This window comes from Carlito syrichta, unplaced genomic scaffold, assembly GCF_000164805.1.
Source record: "Carlito syrichta isolate Samal-C Ts95f unplaced genomic scaffold, Tarsius_syrichta-2.0.1 Scaffold311911, whole genome shotgun sequence".
NCBI classification, from domain to species: domain Eukaryota; kingdom Metazoa; phylum Chordata; class Mammalia; order Primates; family Tarsiidae; genus Carlito; species Carlito syrichta.
In genome coordinates, this window is record NW_007256007.1 from 552071 (window position 1) to 571075 (window position 19005).

The window sequence follows — 19005 nt, forward strand, 5'->3', positions numbered from 1 at the left end:
AGGCCTGTCACCTGGGAGAGGCCAGTGTACCTACCTAGAGTTCTGTGACAATCCAAAGAGGTCCTCAGAGATCGCTTATTTTAATGGAATCTGCAGGCTGGGCACAGTGACTCATGCTTGTAATTCCAGCACTTTGGAAGGCTGAGATGGGAGGATTTCTTGAGCCCAGGAATTAGAGACCAGCCTGGGCAACATAGTGAGACCTTGCCTCTACAAAAAATAAAAAAATTAGCTGGGCATGGTGGTGTGCATCTGTATTCCCAGTGACTCAGGAGACTTAGATGGAGGAATCACCTTAGCCCAAAAGTTTTAGACTGCAGTGAGCCATGATTATGCTACTGTTCTCTGGCCTAGGTGACAGAGTGTGAGACCCCTGACTCAAAAAAAAAAAAAAAAAAAGGAGGCTTCAGACAAAGAGTCACTGATGAGCAAGTAAAGGTGTAGACTCTTCAGTTAAGCCTTCCTTGACTACTTCTCTGTGCCAGGAGAAAGAAAAGTCACCACATCAGGTGTGGTAAATTATTGGGTTTGGGTTAGTGTTTCCCAAATACGTTAGATTTGTCACTGAGTGAATTTAGGTCGTACTTGAACAAACTATTTAAAAACATTTAATGGTTTAATATTAACTAGCATAACAAAACCTGTGACTTTTACAAAGGTTAACTAAAGAGAAGAAACTGTATTTAAAATTAAATTTTTTAGGGGTAACCCCTTTGGGTTCCCTCCCACTGTGGGAACTTTTCTGTCCTCTCGGTAAATCCTGCTTTCTAAAAAAATAAATAGATAAATAAAATGAAATTTTTAAAAAATTTGAAATAATCACAAATTTATAGAAAAGCTGTAAGTACAGTATATCACGGTATAAACAACTTTTTTCCTGAACCATTTGATATATATACATCATACATTGCATATGTATATGAAATATATATCCACAGGATATGTGTGCACACTTAGACTATATGCACACAGAATTTATATACATACAGAGTGTATATACACATAGAAATATATGTACACACAAAATAGATTTACATAAATATACATATATAATTTATTTATTACAAGCAGTTAATTTGCACGATTATGGAAGGCTAGAAAGTCTGAAATCTTCAGGGTAGGCTAGTAGACTGGAAATTCTTGGGTAGGAGCTGATGATGGAATCTTGAGGCAGAATTTCTTCTCCCTCAGGGAAATCTCAGTCTTGCTCTCAAGACCTTTCAACTGATTGGATGAGACCCACCCAGATTATAAAGGACAATCTTCTTAAAGTCAGCTTATTGTAGATGTTAACTATAGCTACAGAATACCTTCACAGCAATATCTAGATTAGTGTTTGATTAACTGGGTAATTTTTTTCTGGACCATTTGAAAAAAAGTTGCCAACCTTATACCGTATTACTTTTGGATACTTTAGCATATATTTCCTCCAAAAAGGATTCTCCCATGAACCATAATACAGTTACCAAAATCAGGAAATTAATGTTTAAGTCTCATCAATTGTCCCAATAATGTCTTTTAGAATGAAAAGATCCAGTTCAGGATCACACATAACACTTAGTTGTCCTGTCTCTTTAGTCCTTTTTTTTTTTAATTTTTAAATTTAAAAAATTTTTGAGGTAGAGTCTCACTCTGTCACCCAGGCTGGTGTGCAGAGGCATGCTCACGGCTACCACAGCCTCGACCTACTGGGCTCAGGCAATCCTTCCGCCCCAGCCTTCCAAGTAGCTGGAACCACAGGTACATGCCACCACGCCTGGCTAATTTTTTTAATCTATTGTAGTGATGAGGTCTGGCCAAATTGCCCAGGCTGGTCTTGAACCCCTCCGCTTCCCAAAGTGCTGGGATTACAGGCCTGAGCCACTGCACCTGGCCTCTTTAGTCTTTTTAAATCCGGATTTATTCCTTAATCTTTTCTGAACTCTCATGACCTTGACAATTCTGATGATTATGGGCCTGTTATTTTGTAAAATTTAGATCTGTCTGATATTTTTTATGTTTAGATTCAGGTTCTAGATCTTTGGCTGGGATATCACAGACAAGATGCTCTGTTCCTCTCATTGCATCCCAACAGGTGACTATCAGTTTCAGTTTGTCATATTCTTGATGATGCTCACTTTGATCCCTTGATGAAATTTGTACCTGCTATGCTTCTCCATTGTGGAGCGATTCCTTTCCCCTTTGTAATTAAATAAGTATTTTGTGGGGACATACTTTCAAATGATGGACTATCCTGTTCTTCATAAAACTTTCCATGCATCTATTTACTTATTTATACCTCTGTAGACTTGTGTTTTCCTATGCCAGTCAGTGAGGTATAATCTTGTTTCCGTCACTACTTTTATACTCAAATTGTCCCCAAGTTGGCCAATTATAACCTCTTCAGGTTGGCTTTTGTGTCCTTTTGACATGTCCCCATCATCCTTTGAGTACTTTCTTGCTTTCCCTATCATCCTTTGAGTACTTTCTTGCTTTCTGATACAGAAAGATGCTCAGGCTTTTTTGGTACTTTTGTTTTTTCTGCCCCAGCCCTGGCATCAGTCATTTTTCCAATGAGCCCTTTTCTTTTTGGTGGAAAATGGTGTTTAGAGGCCAAGATCTGGGCACTGGGTGTTCTCATTGCTACTGAGGTGTCACTGCTCCTGTGGACAGCACTAAGGAATATATGTGTTTGTATACAATATACCTACCTATATACATGTTATGCACGTGCACATGTGCACACATTTACACTGGTATTTATTTCTATATCTCTATATATTGAAAACCATGAGTTCACACCAATACTTCCAATTCCAATCCAACTTCACAGCATTCATTTCAGTTTGCATTCTTTCCATGTTTGTAATTCTCTTCTCTGACATTACACTCTTAATATTTTATTTATTTTATATATCTATGTGAATACAACCTGCTTTCTTTGTTCTTAGCCTACTTCCCCTTGGTGGGTCCAGATAGCCTATACGAGGCCACCCCTACATGTGGACGTCTTCCTCACCCTGCGTGGGCCCTTGATTCCCTATTTTGTAAAATTTATTGAGCTACCCACACACATGGTTGCCACCCTTCTCACTCTGCTTGGGTCTGATACCCTGTCCTGGGCCACTCAAGTCATAGATGCCTACCTTGTTTCATGCCAGTAAATGACTTTAGGACTGAATTGTGCGGGAAGGGAAGGTAAAGAAGAAGAGAAAGATACTTAGATTTAAAGAAAGGGAGTTTAGTTTAAAGAAAGATGTTAGGTAAAAAATTGACCAGGTAATGTATGGAGTTAACAAGAATTGTGAGCAAAGTAGGTGAATGAATGATTGAAATTTGTACAATGCCAGGTTAAGTGATGACCTTTTTTTTTAAAGCTAGAAACATCAGTTTAAAGACAGAGCAAAGGGCTTTATTTTATTTTATTTTTGAGTCAAGGGTTTCACTCTGTTGCCCAGGCTAGAGTGCAGTGACATGATCATGGCTCACTGCAACCTCAAACTCCTGGACTCCGCCTCCCAAGTACCTGGAACTACAGGCACGTATCACCATAACTAGCTGATTTTTTGATTGTTTGTTGAGATGAGGTCTCACTGTGTTGCCTAGGCTGGTCTTGAACTCCTGGGCTCAAGCAATCCTCCTGCCTCATGCTTCCAAAGTGTTGGTATTGCAGGTGTGAGCCATGTGCCTGAACTTTTTTTAAAAAAAATACATAGTTCTTTATATTATAATTGTGTAAAGATTTTCTTTTTTCCCCAGGTTTCATTTTTTGAGGAAGAACGGAACATATTATCTCGAAGCACAAGCCCTTGGATCCCCCAATTACAGTATGCCTTTCAGGACAAAAATAACCTTTATCTGGTGAGTCTTTACATTCATCTCTCTGGAATTAGCCTAGCACTCTGATACTCAGATACCTGTGGTAGAATTGAATGTGGTTCTTGCCCATACGATCTCATTCATTCAATTGCTTTCTTGCCTTTCAGGTGTCTCTCTGGTGTTCTTGCTGTAAAGATTAAGAGCTAACCTATTTAGAAAGAGCTTCATTGGTTGTGGGGCATTGTAGTTGTGGATTAAAGGGTGATAATGAGAAGTCACTTATTGGGGAACAGTTTGTTATTACCTTTAATAGAATCTTGCTTTGATTTTTAGAAATTAAGATGATAATGCATGGTTGTTTAAGAAAATGCAACCACTGCAGGTATGCATGAAGTCAGAGGGAAAGTTGTCTACTTCCTTTTCTATTTCTACTTTCTGGGAAACAAATATTACCTGTTATGTGTGTTTTTTCTGACCCTCCACTGTGCCCTGTGGGGGAAAGATATTTCTGTATACTCATGTATATAGTTTGTTTTACAAAATGGTGTGTTACTCTCTACTCGACTTTTCAACTTGCTTTTTACTTTCACCAGTTTATCCCAGACAGCCTTCTGTGTTAGTACGTGCTGATCTACTATATTCTTTTGAATGGTGGCATAGTTCTCCCTGATGTGTATATAGCATAACTTATAGAATGCTAGAATTCATTTTGGAGCCTTGTTTAGGCTCTTAGGGGATTAGATTCCTTGATTGATTGATTGATTGATTGAGTCAGGGCCTCACTGTTGCCCAGGCTGGAGTGCAGTAGCCCAATAATGTCTCACCACAGCCTTGACCTCCTGGGCTCAGGCAATTCTTCCACCTCAGCCTCCCAAGTAACTGGGACTACAGTCATGTGCCACCATGCCCAGCTTATTTTTTTATTTTTATTTTTTGTAGAGACAGGTCTCACTATGTTGCTCAGGCTGAACTCAAACTCTTGGGTTCAAGTTATCCTCCTGCCTTGGCTTCCCAAAGTGCTGGGATTACAGGCATGAGCCACTGTACCTGGCTGTTTCCTAAGTTTAAAAAGTGTATCCTAGAAACAGTTTTTGTTCCTGATTCAGCCCTTAAAACAAGACTATTATATTACTTTGAGCGGAGATAAACATTTACAGAGGCTAATGTAAGAGATGAGGGTAAGAGAGAGATGAACTATCTGTCTTGAACTTCTACTGGGCATTTTTTTGGGGGACTTTACTGCCTTTAATTTTCACCTAAAATAAATAGTTGATTTGCCTTGGTTTCATGTGAGTTGAGAACTCAATGTCTGTAGGGAAGTTTTCCTGGCCTCATCTCACCTTCTCATCTGAATGCATTGGGAGTCTGGTCTCATGCTAACCACACATTCCTTCAGAACCAATACCATGCCCGTTCCGTTTATGGCCTGAAATGTCCCTTTCTTGAATAGTGACTCAGAAGCTTTCTTTCCCTGAGACCTGAGGTGTGGAGCCCTTACTTTCACAAATGACTGTGGTGTGTTTCTAGGGTTGCTGATATTCTAGAATGTTTGTTGCATGTGCGACCTTGGCCTTGTGTTTCCTGCATCTTGCAAATCCCCTGGTTGACTTCTCAATTAGTTCTCAGAAAAGAAGTTCCCTTGAAACAGCAGGATTTCAGTTTGTTTTACCTCATGTTTGTTTGTTATTGTTTTCAGATACTTTAATTAGAACTCTGCAAGAGGCTTAGAGCAGTGGCTTGTGAGGATTAACTACCTTTTCAAGGCAAAACAGAGCACAGACTTTGCTGTAGTTAGGAAGGGCTCTGGTTTTTCGGTGAAAGATTCCACAGTTTCTAGTCTGCCTTGCATTGCTCCAGAAACTCATATTTCTCTTTCTCTGGGTTGAAGAGCTCACCTTCTTGGTGTCTAGTCTCACACAGCTTATTCTTCTGAAAAGGAAGCATTGCTGAGGTGCTTTGAGATTTTCACACCATCAAGGACCATTTTGGCAGAAGTATTGATACATTTTGAGTATTCTGTGTAAAGGAACTCCATTGAGGACTTAATGGTCCAGCCCTGTATGACAAGCTATGGTCTACTTGCCTCAAGGAATCTATTGCTTACCTCCCTGGTGGCCATGAGGATGATCAGAGGGGCCTCATCAATGCCACTAAGTCACAGTTTTCTTACATGTTGACTGTAGTGCTTTTTCATGGCTCTATAGTTTTCAAATTACATCTTCAAGAGAATTCTATCTGGGCATTTTGAGAATAATTATTTCCCATTTTGGTATAATTTTCCTTTTTTTTGAGAGATGGATTCTGGCTCTGTTGCCCAGGCTGGAGTGCAGTGGCATGGTCATAGCTCACTGTGTTGTCTAGGCTGGTCTTGAACTCCTGGGCTCAAGCAATCCTCCTGCCAACATGCCTGGCTAATTAAAAAAAAAAATTGTAGGGACAGGATCTTGCTGTGTTGCTCAGGCTGATTTTGAACCCTGGCCTCAAGTGATCCTCCTGCCTTGGCCTCCCAAAACCCTGCGATTGCAGGCATGAGCTACTGCACCCAGCCTTGGTGTCACTATTCTTATGATCACTACCTAGCTTTGTCATCGTAGAAAGAAACTTTCCTTTTTTTTTTTTTCTTAATTGTGGATTTAGCTGCTGTGGACATCTACTTGGACACAGTCTTGCTGGAATACCTCTCAGGTTGGGAATATCTGCTGGTTTCTCTGCTAGGGCAGCCACCCAGCTTTGAGGACTTCCTTTTTTGGGACCTTTGGTTGTGGGTCTCCCCTCTTCATCTTGCCACTGACATCAGCATCCTTAGCTTCTGCTTTGTTTCTCTACCTGCCATCTTGTGAAGAGAAAGTTCTTATTTATTTATTCATTATTATATTTTGTAGGGACAGGGTCTTGTTCTATAATCCAGGCTGGTGTATAGTGGTGAAATCATAGATCATTGTGACCTTGAACTTGTGAGCTCAAGTGATCTTCCCACCTTAGCCTCCTGAGTAGCTGGAATTATAGGCAGGCACTCACCACTACACCTAACTAATTTTTAATTTTTTTTGTAGAAACAGGATCTCACTATGTTGCTTAGGCTAGTCTTGAAATCCTGGTCTCAAACAGTCCTCCCATCTTGTCCTCCCAAAGCACTGGGATTATAGGTGTGAGCTTCTATGCTTGACAGAAAATTCTTAATAAAGCTGTTTTTTGGAGTTTTGGCTGCCTCAGCACATTGCTACTTGGGTTCAATGACATTTTTATTCTCTTATTTAGTAACTCAGTTGGGTATTACTGACAGGATCTTGAAATTATTTCTTTGTTTGCATTTTCTTCTCAAGTACTTTAGTACTTTGAAGTAAAATGCTTGCTAAGGGTATAGTTTTCATATAAAAACCCAAACTTAGCATAGGAGTTAAGATATACCCAGGGCTCTGAATAATCTCAAGTTCTTCTTTTGTAACTTGTTTAGTAGCAAAACTTGATTTGAACTCAGTGTTTGGCAAAACCTGACCCAAGCTCTCTTAAGGCCCTTTATAGTCTTTATTCATTCCCTTTAGTATAATGATTATTCACACATTTTGCTGCATAATTATGAGTGCATTTGATTATGAGACGATGTCCCAGACCCTACATAATATGAAATATATATACCCTTTTACCTTTCTAAAATCTGAAAAATTCTGAATCTGAACACATTCAGCTGCAAGATAAGGGGATCCTAGATCTATATTGCCACTGTAAAGTACTGAAATTCCATTGTACGTATTGTCCTTTTTTTTTTTGAGTCAGGACTGCAGTGGCACAATCACGGCTCACTGCAGCCTTAAATTCCTAGGCTCAAGTGATCCTCCTTCTTCAGCCTCCTGAGTAGCTGGGACTATAGGCATGTACCACCACACTTGGCTTACTTTTTTACTTTTTGTAGAGACCAGGTCTCACTCTGTTGTTCAGGCTGGTCTTGAACTCCTGGGCTCAAGTGATCCTGTTGCTTCTGCCTCCCGAGTAGCTGGGATTACAGGCATGAGCCACCATGCCCAGCCTTTTGGTCACTGATATATCACTAAACCTTTGAAGTTTGGGGAAATTGACATATTGTGCTCCCCTTGCATTTGAACATTACTTTGTAAAGCTAATGCAGTTCAACTGAAGATACATTTTAAAATCAATTTTAAAAAATGGGATTCTACCTCTTATAGTATATCTCTCCTGGCTGTCTCTTCTCTCTCGTCCTATATCCACTGTGTAAGTTTGGACCTCCATCTTTTCTTGCTTGCACTGCTATGATACTACAGGTGTGCGCTACCATGCCCAGCTAATTTTTTTTTTTTTAATGTATTGTAGAGACGAGTTCTCACTGAGTCGCCCAGGCTGGTCTCAAACCCCTGAACTCAGACAATCCTCTTGCCTTGGCCTCCCAAAGTGCTGGGATTACAGGCTTGAACCACTGTGCCCGGCCTACTGTTTTGCTTTCAGCCCACACCTGTGCAGTTTTGTGGACTGTGTTTCTTTCCTATATAGGAACAATTTGGAAGTGGGCTGTTTCTAGACCTTAATGAATACTAGCCTCTGCTGTCATTGGGAATCTGGAGAGAGTTAATAAATACAACTTCATTGTTTACTTTAGTGAAATGTGACAGCTTATGATAGTTTTGACAGTGAGACATGTGCTGTTTTGATCTCTTGGCTGAGATGATCGATTTTTCAGGCATCTCTCAAAACTCAACAGGCATGTTCATGTGTGCTGCTTTAGAAGCTGGCTTTTGGAAGCCTATTGCCCATCAGAAAGAGGCCGAGACTTAGAATATCAGTTATTGTTTTAATACCATTCTTTGTTTGGTCTCTCCAGAGTCACTGGCCTTTTTGGCTTCAATTTTCTGATTGGTGAAATGAGATATTAATACTTCTTATTGACCTAAATTCAATTGCTCAGTATGTTATTGCCTTGGGGAGGTTCTTTGAGTTCTCTGTGTCTTTGAAATAGTTGTTTTTTGTTCAGTCTTTTGAGGCATATTTTAAGTGAGTGCATTTAGAGTCTTACCATTTTGGGAGCCACAGTTTAATTACGCTGTCCCAGTTTGCTTGGCCCCATCCCCAGAGTTTCTAATTCCAGTAGGTCTGGGGTGTGGCCCAGGAATTTGCCTTGCTAACTAGGTCCCAGGTGATGCTACTCATCTGGGGACCTCACTTCGAGAACCACTGTCCCATAGCTATAGCATAGAGTCTGGTTATTGCTTCTTCCTTTTGTCCTTTCAGTAATAGTATATATATCTGAAATCCCTTTCCTCAGTCTTTCAGGCCCAGGAATGATGCCTATTCCCTTGCTGTTGCTAGCTCTAGGTGCTTCATCATCCCATGTTTATTTTCCTTAACCTAATCCAAGCCTTTGTAAATAGTTCCTTCATTAATTAAGGCCCTCAATTACCTGGTTTAAGTGTGCAGTTTGTTTCTTGCCAAGACTCTGGGTGATTCAGTACTCAATAAGTATTTTTTTACATAGATGAATGAGTCCGGCTGGGATTCATATTTTCTGAGATAAAGGGCCTTCTCTCTTTTTCTCTTGGTCACCTTGCCCTTCAAGAAGAATAATATAAGGTCTCTGTGGGGCCACTCTGCTTAGAGGATGATCCCTTCCCTCCTCCCCGGTGCCAAAGATTGGGAACATTGGGCAGAGGGGAAAATGATGCCACTGGCATCATTACATTTTCTTGGCCTTTCAGTCATGCTGAATGTGCAAGCGTTTCAAGGAGACATTTCTAAGAGGTGGCTAGCACATGGTGCCTCTAATGATGCCCTCTGTAAATTGGAATAAAGCGCTGAAGAACTATTAAATATTCACATGTGGGTGTGTGTGTATATGTGCATGTGCGTGCGGGCACGCATGTGTGTGTGTGCGGGCGCGTGCGCGCACACACACACACACACACACACACACACACACACACACACACACTTGTCCTTCCTTTCAAATGCAATGCAATAGTTGGAAATTGCCATCCTAGTACTTGGGGTATAGAAGCAAACGCCAACAGAGAAGCAGTCGTTTCTTTCAAACTGAACACATGTAAGATTTGCCCTTTAATTAGCATCTGCAGCTGCTGCCATCAGAAGGGTCTGTCTCAGTTGGCCTGAAAGTCTTTGCTTTAAAAGAGCAAGTCCATTACAGCTCCAAGCCAGGCTCATCTGTCAGCTGCTGTGCTTTCTCTGCCATCAGCAGGGTTGCCGCATTGTTTAGGGCTGTTTCACTCTGGGACTCTTCCCTCTTCCTAGCTCCCTGGCCTTTGATTACTATGCCTTGGTGATCACCATTTGGGTGACCTGCAGCTGTTCATCGTGTGCAAGAGACATCTCCAGTCCTTGCAAGGATGGAGGATTGTGACTGCAGCACTGATGAGCTGGTTATTTTCCAGCCCTTTGTTGTCAGTGATCTTGTCTTGATAGGCAGAATGACTCCATGTAATCAATGAAAAAATATAAACAGTAGACATGATGGCTACATGAAAGCCGAGTTTCATTCAAAGGCATCTCTGCTATAGAAACTTAATTTGGTTGGAGTAGGGAGCCATATTGGTTCCACAACCTCATCGGCAGTGGGGCCCAATGCAGTGCTGGACCAGCTGCATCAGAATTACCCCAGTAGTTCCTTAAAACTGCACATTTCCAGGGCCTACCTGTGGAGCATGATCTGGGACATCTGGAATTAGTCCCTGGAATCCTTATTTTTAAATTTTTATTGTTATGATCAGCAGTTGAACATGAGTGGTATCTTTATTTTTTTAATTTTAGTGTTTTTGGGTGGAGGGAATGGTCTCTCACTCTGTCACCCAGGCTGGACTGCAGAGGCATGGTCACAGCTCACCACAACCTCAAACTCCTGACCTCAAGCAAGCCTCCTGCCTCAGCTTCCCAAATAGCTAGGACTTCAGGCATGTACCACCACGCCCAGCTAAATTTTGATTTTTTTTCATTATATTGCTCAGGCTGGTCTCGAACTCTTGGGCTCAAGCAATCCTCATGCTTTGGTTTCCCAAATTGCTGGGATTGCAGGTGTGAGCCACTGTGCCTGGCCCAAATCATTATTTTATTTATTTATTTTGAGTCAGAGTCTCACTCTGTCACCCAGGCTGGAGTGCAGTGGTACACTCACAGCCACCCCAGCGTCAAACTGCTGGGCTCCGGCGATCCTTCTGCCTCAGCCTTCCAAATAGCCGGAGCTGCAGGCGCACGCTACCACACCCAGCTAATTTTCTATTTATTCTAGAGATGAGGTCTCGCCAAGTTGCCCGAACTGGTCTCAAACCCGTGGGCTCAGGCAATCCACTCACCTCAGCCTCCCAAAGTGTTGGGATTACAGGTTGAGCCACCGAGCCTGGCCCACATCATTATTTTAGCAAGCTCCTTAAGTGGTTGTGATGGAAAAGAGACATACTTTATCCTTCTATACTGCTTATTATTAATATGTAAAAATTCTTTTTCATCCCACTAGAATGTCAGCTGCATGAAGCCATAGATTTTTGCCAGTTTTATTCACTGCTGTTTTCCTAATATCTAGAATAGTATCTGGCACATGATAGATACTCAGTGTTATTTGGATGAATCCATCTGATCATTTAAAAAAGGTCCTTTTCCTGTGATCCTGATAGGTGGGCAGCCATCCTTGGGAAGCTCTGCCCGAGAGGACTTGGCTTTTTGGGTTAGAAGCCAAGCTGATCTTATTTTTTGGGGATCAGCACCTCACCGGGCATCTCTGAGTAGTAAAAGTCGGGAACAGAGTCACATTTTTGGACAAAACTGGATGTTATAAATGGACTCTTAGGCACTACCTGGGTAGCAACTTACTTTTTTTGAGTTGGAGTCTCACTCTGTTGTCCAGGTTGGAGTGCAGTGACACACTCATGGCCACTGTGGCCTCGACCTGCTGGGCTCAGGTGATCCTTCCGCCTCAGCCTTCCAAGTAGCTGGAACTACAGGCGCGTGCTACCACGCCTGGCTAATTTTTTTGATTTATTGTAGAGATGAGGTCTCACCAAGTTGCCCAGGCTGGTCTTGAAGCTATGGGTCAGGCAGTCCTCTCACTTTGGGCTCACAAAGTGCTGGGATTATAGCTATGAGCCACTGCGCCCGGCCAACTTTCCTTTTTTTTTTTGTTCATAGTGCTCTGCTGATCTTGGTCTTTGGTTCACGGCAAGTAATCTGGTAAGAAGACTTGAAGACTCTTAGTTTGTGACTTTGGATGATGTTTTTGATGCCCCTTGACTTGGTACCATTTTGAACAGTCCAAAGTATTTTCTGAAAGTACTCAAGTGCTGGGTCTTATTGTATCTTTAACTCAAATGGATGATGGATTAATCCTGGACTGGCTACACACAAGTCAACTTTCTCACATGCTCCATTTAAACTAGAATGAGCAACTCTACTCCAGTTCAATTTTGAAATATGGGCAACATCTTGAGATAGCCAAATTTACTCAGTAAATGTCTGAACTACATACTCCTGATGGTGCAATGTTGGAATTTTGAGTATGGTAATCTGGAATAGCATTGGTGGGTCAAAATGTGATTAGTTTCCTTGATAAGGACCCTGTCTATTTAGAAGCTTGTCATTTAGTGTGTCTCTTTTGGCCTCATGTTATGGAGCGTGTTGCTTAGCAGCCATTGTAATTTTTGTTGCTTGTTTTCGCAGTCAACCCTGGTTTTGAAGAAATGGAAAATTATTAAACTCTTAGAAAACACTGGGCCAGGTACTGGCTCATGCCTATACACCTAGCACTTTGGGTGACTGCGGTAGGAGTTTGAGACCAGTCTAGGCGACATAGTGAGACCCCGTCTCTACAAAAATTATTTAAAAATTAGTAAGGCATAGTGGCATACACCTGTGGTCTTAGCTACTTTGGAGGCTCAGGCGGGAGAATTGCTTGAGCCCAAGAGTTCAAGACCAGTCTGCACAACAGAGTGAAACCCTGTCTTTCCAAAAAAAAAAAAAGGGGGTTTATTTAGTTTGGGAGAGGATTTTTTGGTTCAGGAAAGTAGATCTTCTGAATAGAAGCAAGGAATACATATCTTTTTGTCTTTGTAAGTGATGGTTCTTATTTTCTGAACCATTTTACTGGTCATTACCAATAGAATCTCAGGAGCAGCTGCTGAGTACTAAGTAGTGTTCAGTTTTTGTGTTCTTAAAAGTTGCCAGGCCGGGCTCGGTGGCTCAGCCTGTAATCCCGCGCCTTTGGGAGGCTGAGGTGAGTTGAATGCCTGAGCCTGTGGGTTCGAGACCCGCCTGGGCAACTTGGCGAGACCTCATCTCTATAATAAATCAAAAATTAGCCCGGTGTGGTAGCGCGCTCCTGTAGTTCCAGCTACTTGGAAGGCTGAGACGGAAGGATCGCCGGAGCCCAGCAGGTCGAGGCTGCGGTGGCTGGGAGCGACCACTGCACTCCAGTCTGGGCGACAGAGTGAGACTCCAACTCAAAAAAAAAATAAATAAATAAAAGTTGCCAGTGGCTGCTCTGCTATGCATTTGACTTTCTCAGCCTTAAACTTAGAGGCCTCACTATTTTATCCACGTCTTCTACAGAGCCATAGGAAATTTATAACTGATGTTGTCATCATAAATATGCATTGTTCTTATTTTAAGACATTTCAGTGCTAAAAGTATAAGTACTTCTGTTATTATCTGTGAATTTCTTTCCTTTTTCTTTTTTTGGATGTTTAAGACCTTTTTAATGGCAACATATCTTTAAAACAGACATACATATCAGCATTCACCCACATACCCAGGGCCTGTAGAGAACCAGGTTGGGATGAGTGGGTGAGCGACAGGCAGCCAGGTGGCTTCTGTGGGCTCCTGAGGACTGGGACAAGTAACTACTGTCTGCTATGAACTTGGGGGAAGAAAGTATTCATGTTAGGTGCGGCCCCTTCTAAGAGTTGCTCCTCTCGTTAGTTCATAAATCAGTTTTTTTCTCCCAGCCATTGCTGTGCAAATGAAATCTTACACTTGAAGGTATAAAATTGTCCAGTATCTGGTTGAGCATCTGCTGTGTGTAAGAAGCCGGTGAATGGAGTAGGCTTCCAGGTTATGAGGAACACTCGAGAAGGATGTGCGAGTCACTGGCTTCTTCTGGGGTCTGGTTTGGGTTTGCCCTGGTGCTAAGAAGACTTCCTGGAGATTTGCTGGACCAGCCTGAGGCCTTTAGGGCTATGTGCAGATGCTCTCCTTCTGACTTGTCTAGAGCTTTCATCTAAATCTGGCCTAAAAGCAAACAGGAGTTTGGAGGATGATGGTGAGAATTCACATCCCAGAGTTGGCTTTTGGAATGCAGTAGTTTGTGAGATTTAGTGTTTTTTTTAAGAAGTATATTCAGATCTTGCCTTTTTCCCAGAAAGCATATGAGACAACTTAAAAGACATTTATAGCATGGCTAATGAAATGGGAAATCAGAGCAAAGGACAGGAGAACTCAATAAGGGATAACATGGTTGCAGTGATTGCCAAAATGGATTCTACCTTTTTGCCAACCAGAGCAGAAAGGGTCATGCAGTTAAAGTTGGGGGAAGAATGGAAACTGAATGGTAGTTGAAGGCCCCATGGTGGTGCCAAGCACTGTGCCAGGCCCTCTGAGGTCCTTGTCTTACTTAATCTTCACGTAGTGCTGCAAAGGGATTAGTCTTATCCCTATTTTATAGAAGATGAAACTGAAAGGCAGCTGGTGAAGTCACTAACTGTAGTCTGAAGTCATCCAGGCTAACTGGCCTCACGACCATGTGTTGACTCAGGAAATCACCTGGTTATTATCAAAAGGAGAATGAATTTTAGTTCTTTGGGATAGAAAATATTTTTTGCTAATGAAACATTTTACTTGAGGCTTTATAGTCTTCAAGATTTTTCCTCATATGTATACATCTACGTATATATTAATTCATTTTTTAATCACAAAAAGGAGGTTATACTTTATTCTGTTTAGGCTGTCACTTTATATTATCATGGACAGCTTTCCATGGCAGTATGAGTAGATGGAATCCATTTGTTTTTAATATCTGCATCATAGCTCATCGTTTTGATATATCATATTTTAACCAGTCTCTTATTGATGGATATTTGGATGATTTCCAGGGCTTTTTTTTTTTCCTATAACAAACAGTGCTTCAAGGAATCTATTTATTTATCTATCTACAAACTACTGTAAGTAGCAGCAAAGTAAATTGTTAGAAGTGGAATTACTAGGTCAAAGGGTATATATTCACATTTAAATTTTTGGTAGAGCCTGTCAGTTGCCTCCTAACTGACTGTAAATGAAAAAGATTGTATCACATTTATTGCAAGCCTCCTATATTCTGCTGGGTGCTGAGGAGAATGCAAAAGATACAAAAGAATTTGTTGCCCTCTAGGAATATCCATGTATACTGTGTCCCTAATCCTAGGGAATGTCTGGGGTGTCAACTTGGATGGGTGGGGGAGTAGGTGGAGTTAATTCAACTTTGCAAGCTTGCCTTGCAAAACACTGTACATGGTATCTGGGACTAGTCTTTCATTATATTGATTCTTTTGGGTAACAGATGTAATTTCCTTAGGGCAGGGACCTCACCCTGCGTGACTTACAATATGTCTTACACATCTTCATTGCGTTGTGGAGACGTCGTAATTATAACATGTCAGGCAGGATTTGAGGGTCTAATTGAGGTGTTTCCTATTTTGGGGTGTGTGAAAAATTAATAACTTTGACATTCTATACAGGTCATGGAATATCAGCCTGGAGGGGACTTGCTGTCACTTTTGAATAGATATGAGGACCAATTAGATGAAAATATGATTCAGTTTTACCTAGCCGAACTGATTTTGGCTGTTCACAGCGTTCATCAAATGGGATATGTACATCGGTGAGTGAGACTTTCTGGTAGCATACTGAGGATTTTTCTTTATTACGTAACAGTTCCTGCATGGAAGTGAGTGGATGAATGGTTTCAGGATCAAAATAACACTCTATCCAATGTTTAGCCAGTCTTTCCTGGCTGAAAATGAACTTTCCAAAATGGCAGACAATTTCGTTTGCCCATTAAACGGTGCAATAGATCTAGAATCTCAATGTTCCCAAATTTGCTAGTAAGCATAATAAGACTGGGAACCCTTGCATGGGTTCTTTGGGTTTTATGACAGAAAAACTGAATCTGATTTGCAGAAGGAAATGGCATACCACCTAGGAGTACAAGAAAACCATGGAGTTGTACTTTTAGCTGTGCCTGTTAGTAATTTACAAAAATGGTCCACAGAATCTTCAGTTGATAAAATGGTTCTTCATGTCTTCACTCATCTGATATTTTATGTATATCTGAGAATGTTGTGGGAATACAATGATGGCTAGACCAGGAATCACAAAATCTAAAACAGAGTCTCAGCTTTTCCACAGGCTAGCCACATGACCTTGGACAAATTTCCTAGCTTCTTTTGGCTTTAGTTTTTGTAATGTAAAATATGTGTTTCTAGAAGAAAGAATTCATTGAATAATATGTATATGTTTCCCTCCCCTCTCCTCCCCTCCCCTCCCCTTCTCTTCCCTCCTTTTCCTCCCTCCTTTCCTTCTTTCCATCTTTTTAATTAAATTTGTTTTGCTAAATATATGTTAATCACTTATATCCATCAACAGAGGAGGTCTGTATAGCAGAATACATAAACTAAGATTCTTGGCTGAATTGGAATTCTAGGGTAGTAATTGCTTACTGATTGGCATGGGAAAGACAACACCTAATTCATGGTCCTGATTTTCTTACAGAGACATCAAGCCTGAGAACATTCTCATTGACCGAACAGGACACATCAAGCTGGTGGATTTTGGATCAGTAGCTAAAATGAACTCAAACACGATGGTAACAAAAATAGAGTGAGATAGGTTAATAGAAATTATACTAAAAAGTGTTCTATGGTCCTCATTAATTTGAGAAATGTTGGGACAAAATGGCAAGCCAACTTTCTGGAGTCTTCATCTGCCACCGTATGACTCCTTGAGGGACAGGTTGGGGATGGGAACACAACTATTTCTCAGACCATGGCACTTTTACTGTATAATACCTTTTAATACCCTATGAGACATTTTTAGGAGCATTCTTATAGTTTGGTTTAAAAGAAATGAAAATGCTTAATTTGTTTCTCCCTTCCTTTTCCTTTCTTGTTATAGAGTGTCTTCTGTTGTATCATCTTTTTTACTTTAAAAGATTTTGATGAAATGTAGCCTCCTGTGTCTTGAATCCTCTATTTCCTATGCAGCAAAATTGAAATTAGTCACTGGAGCATATAAGCCAAATATTCTTAAGTGTTAAGAACCAAGTGCTCAAAGTGTCATTTTTAAGTCTTAGATCTTTGGTGAAAAACTAAACTGTATTCCACGTGCTAAGCAGGACAGCAGGAGGGTAACTATTGAGATTAAGAGTGAGAATACTTTAGGAAAAAGATGACAAAGTAAAAAATCTTCTAATAAAGTTGGTATGTAAAATATGAATTTTGAAGTCAACTATGCAAAAAAGGATAAGTCTAAGAAAAACTCGACTTAGGTTTTAATATTGATTCCAGAGCTCAGCCACTTGGTGACCTAGCCAAATCCTTAGGAACTTATTCTTTTTCTAGAAAATACTGATGCTAATTAAAATGCACAATTTAAGAGGTTAGAGAAACTGCTCTTCAAAATGCCCCTGAAGTCTAAGAGTTAAGTCCTTTATATAAAGGACAGTATGTAGAATTGCATTTTTCCTTTAACCCCTTGGAGAAATGTGGATATTATTAGGTTGATGTTAGGAAAAGACTTGGAGTTGCATCAACTCTTTGTACTCCAGCATCTGACCTGCCTGTTCTGCAGACCTGAGACCCTCCTTCCTTTCCTTCCTTTCTTCCTTGAGATGATATACTTGAGATAGTATACTTGGTGTACAGGCTTTTGAAAAAATAGGTTGCCTATACTGTCCAAAGTCAAGGTTTCTCAAACTAAGCGCTATCATTTTTTCCAGGTATGTTCTTATAATCTGTTCACTTGATCATTACATTAAGTCTTAGATTAGAATCAAAGCATTTTATCTTTCAAAAATGACAAACAATTCAGAAACTTTGTTATGGAACTTAGTGGAATAAAGCACAGGATAAAAGTTAAATAACAAAGTTTTATCACCTAGGATTAAAAAATTTTTATGTTGTATTAGTGGCATTAAAAAAACTCATGCAGTTAGGAGTAAATGGAAGCTTAGGTGCATAGTCTGACAATATAAGTTCGGTGCTGTTGACATTTTGATCTGGATAATTCTTTGTTGTGGGAAGCTGCCCTGTATATTAGAGGATGTTTAGCTGCATCTCTGGCCTCTACTCACTAGATGCCATTGGCACACTTCCCCCACAAGTTGTGACAGCCAAACATGTCTTCAGATACTGCCAATTATTCCCTGGGGAGGGACAAAATCAACCCCAGTTGAGAATACCTGCAATTGATTGAGAAGTATCAGAAAGCTAATTAATTAGAGCCAACAACTTATGTTTGTAGTACAAAACCCTACTCAGAAATAGGTAGGTTAGGGTCAAGATCCTAAGTCACTGCTTGGTAAATAAATGGGAATTAAGAGTAAGGCTTATCTCTGTGTTGAGGGTTGTTCTCTTCAGAGCCATTGGTGGAGAGACAGGGCTCCTATTTACTTCGGGTTTCTATTTTTTAGTGCTTCAAACTGCCCTTTTCATTTCTAATTGTAGCAACCTTCACTCCAGGTGGGGAACCTACCAGAGATGCACAGGTTTATTTGCAGCAAAGGCTGAATCCTGATTATTTTGGTCAAGGAGATATGGTACTCAGTACCATACACTTGAGAATATTATCCTTCTTTTCCCCCTGTGCTTTTAGGGCCAGAACCTGAAAAGCAGATCAGAAGGAATGTTAGCCATTGTGTTAAGTGCAGAGACCCTTTTATTATAGAAGAGCAATAATCTGCAGTCTAGATCAAGTCAAGTGTGGGTTGAGAATTGTAAATACACTTTTTGTGGTATTTTTGATTGAATGGTGTTGGGCTAAACATGTTTCCTTTAAATCAAATGTTCTATGGACCTAAAGTAGTTTCTAAATGTGTTTTGTACTCACAATATACTATATAAAATATAATCTAGCCTGGTCACAGTGGTTTATGCCTATAATCCCAGCACTTTGGGAGACTGAGGTAGGAGGATTGGTTGATCCCAGGAGTTCGAGACTAGCTTTGGCAACATAGTG

The 19005-nt window shown here is 40.6% G+C and overlaps 1 protein-coding gene across 2 annotated transcripts in view; it reads left to right on the top strand.

Moving 5' to 3' along the window:
* CIT (citron rho-interacting serine/threonine kinase) overlaps positions 1–19005 on the top strand; it is a 177938-nt gene that overhangs the window by 18271 nt on the left and 140662 nt on the right. For both annotated transcript variants that reach the window (XM_021718196.1, XM_021718197.1), the window contains exons 5-7: positions 3739–3840; positions 15510–15652; positions 16543–16636. In XM_021718196.1, the coding sequence (XP_021573871.1) occupies positions 3739–3840; positions 15510–15652; positions 16543–16636 (339 nt within the window). The remainder of the gene's footprint in view (positions 1–3738; positions 3841–15509; positions 15653–16542; positions 16637–19005) is intronic.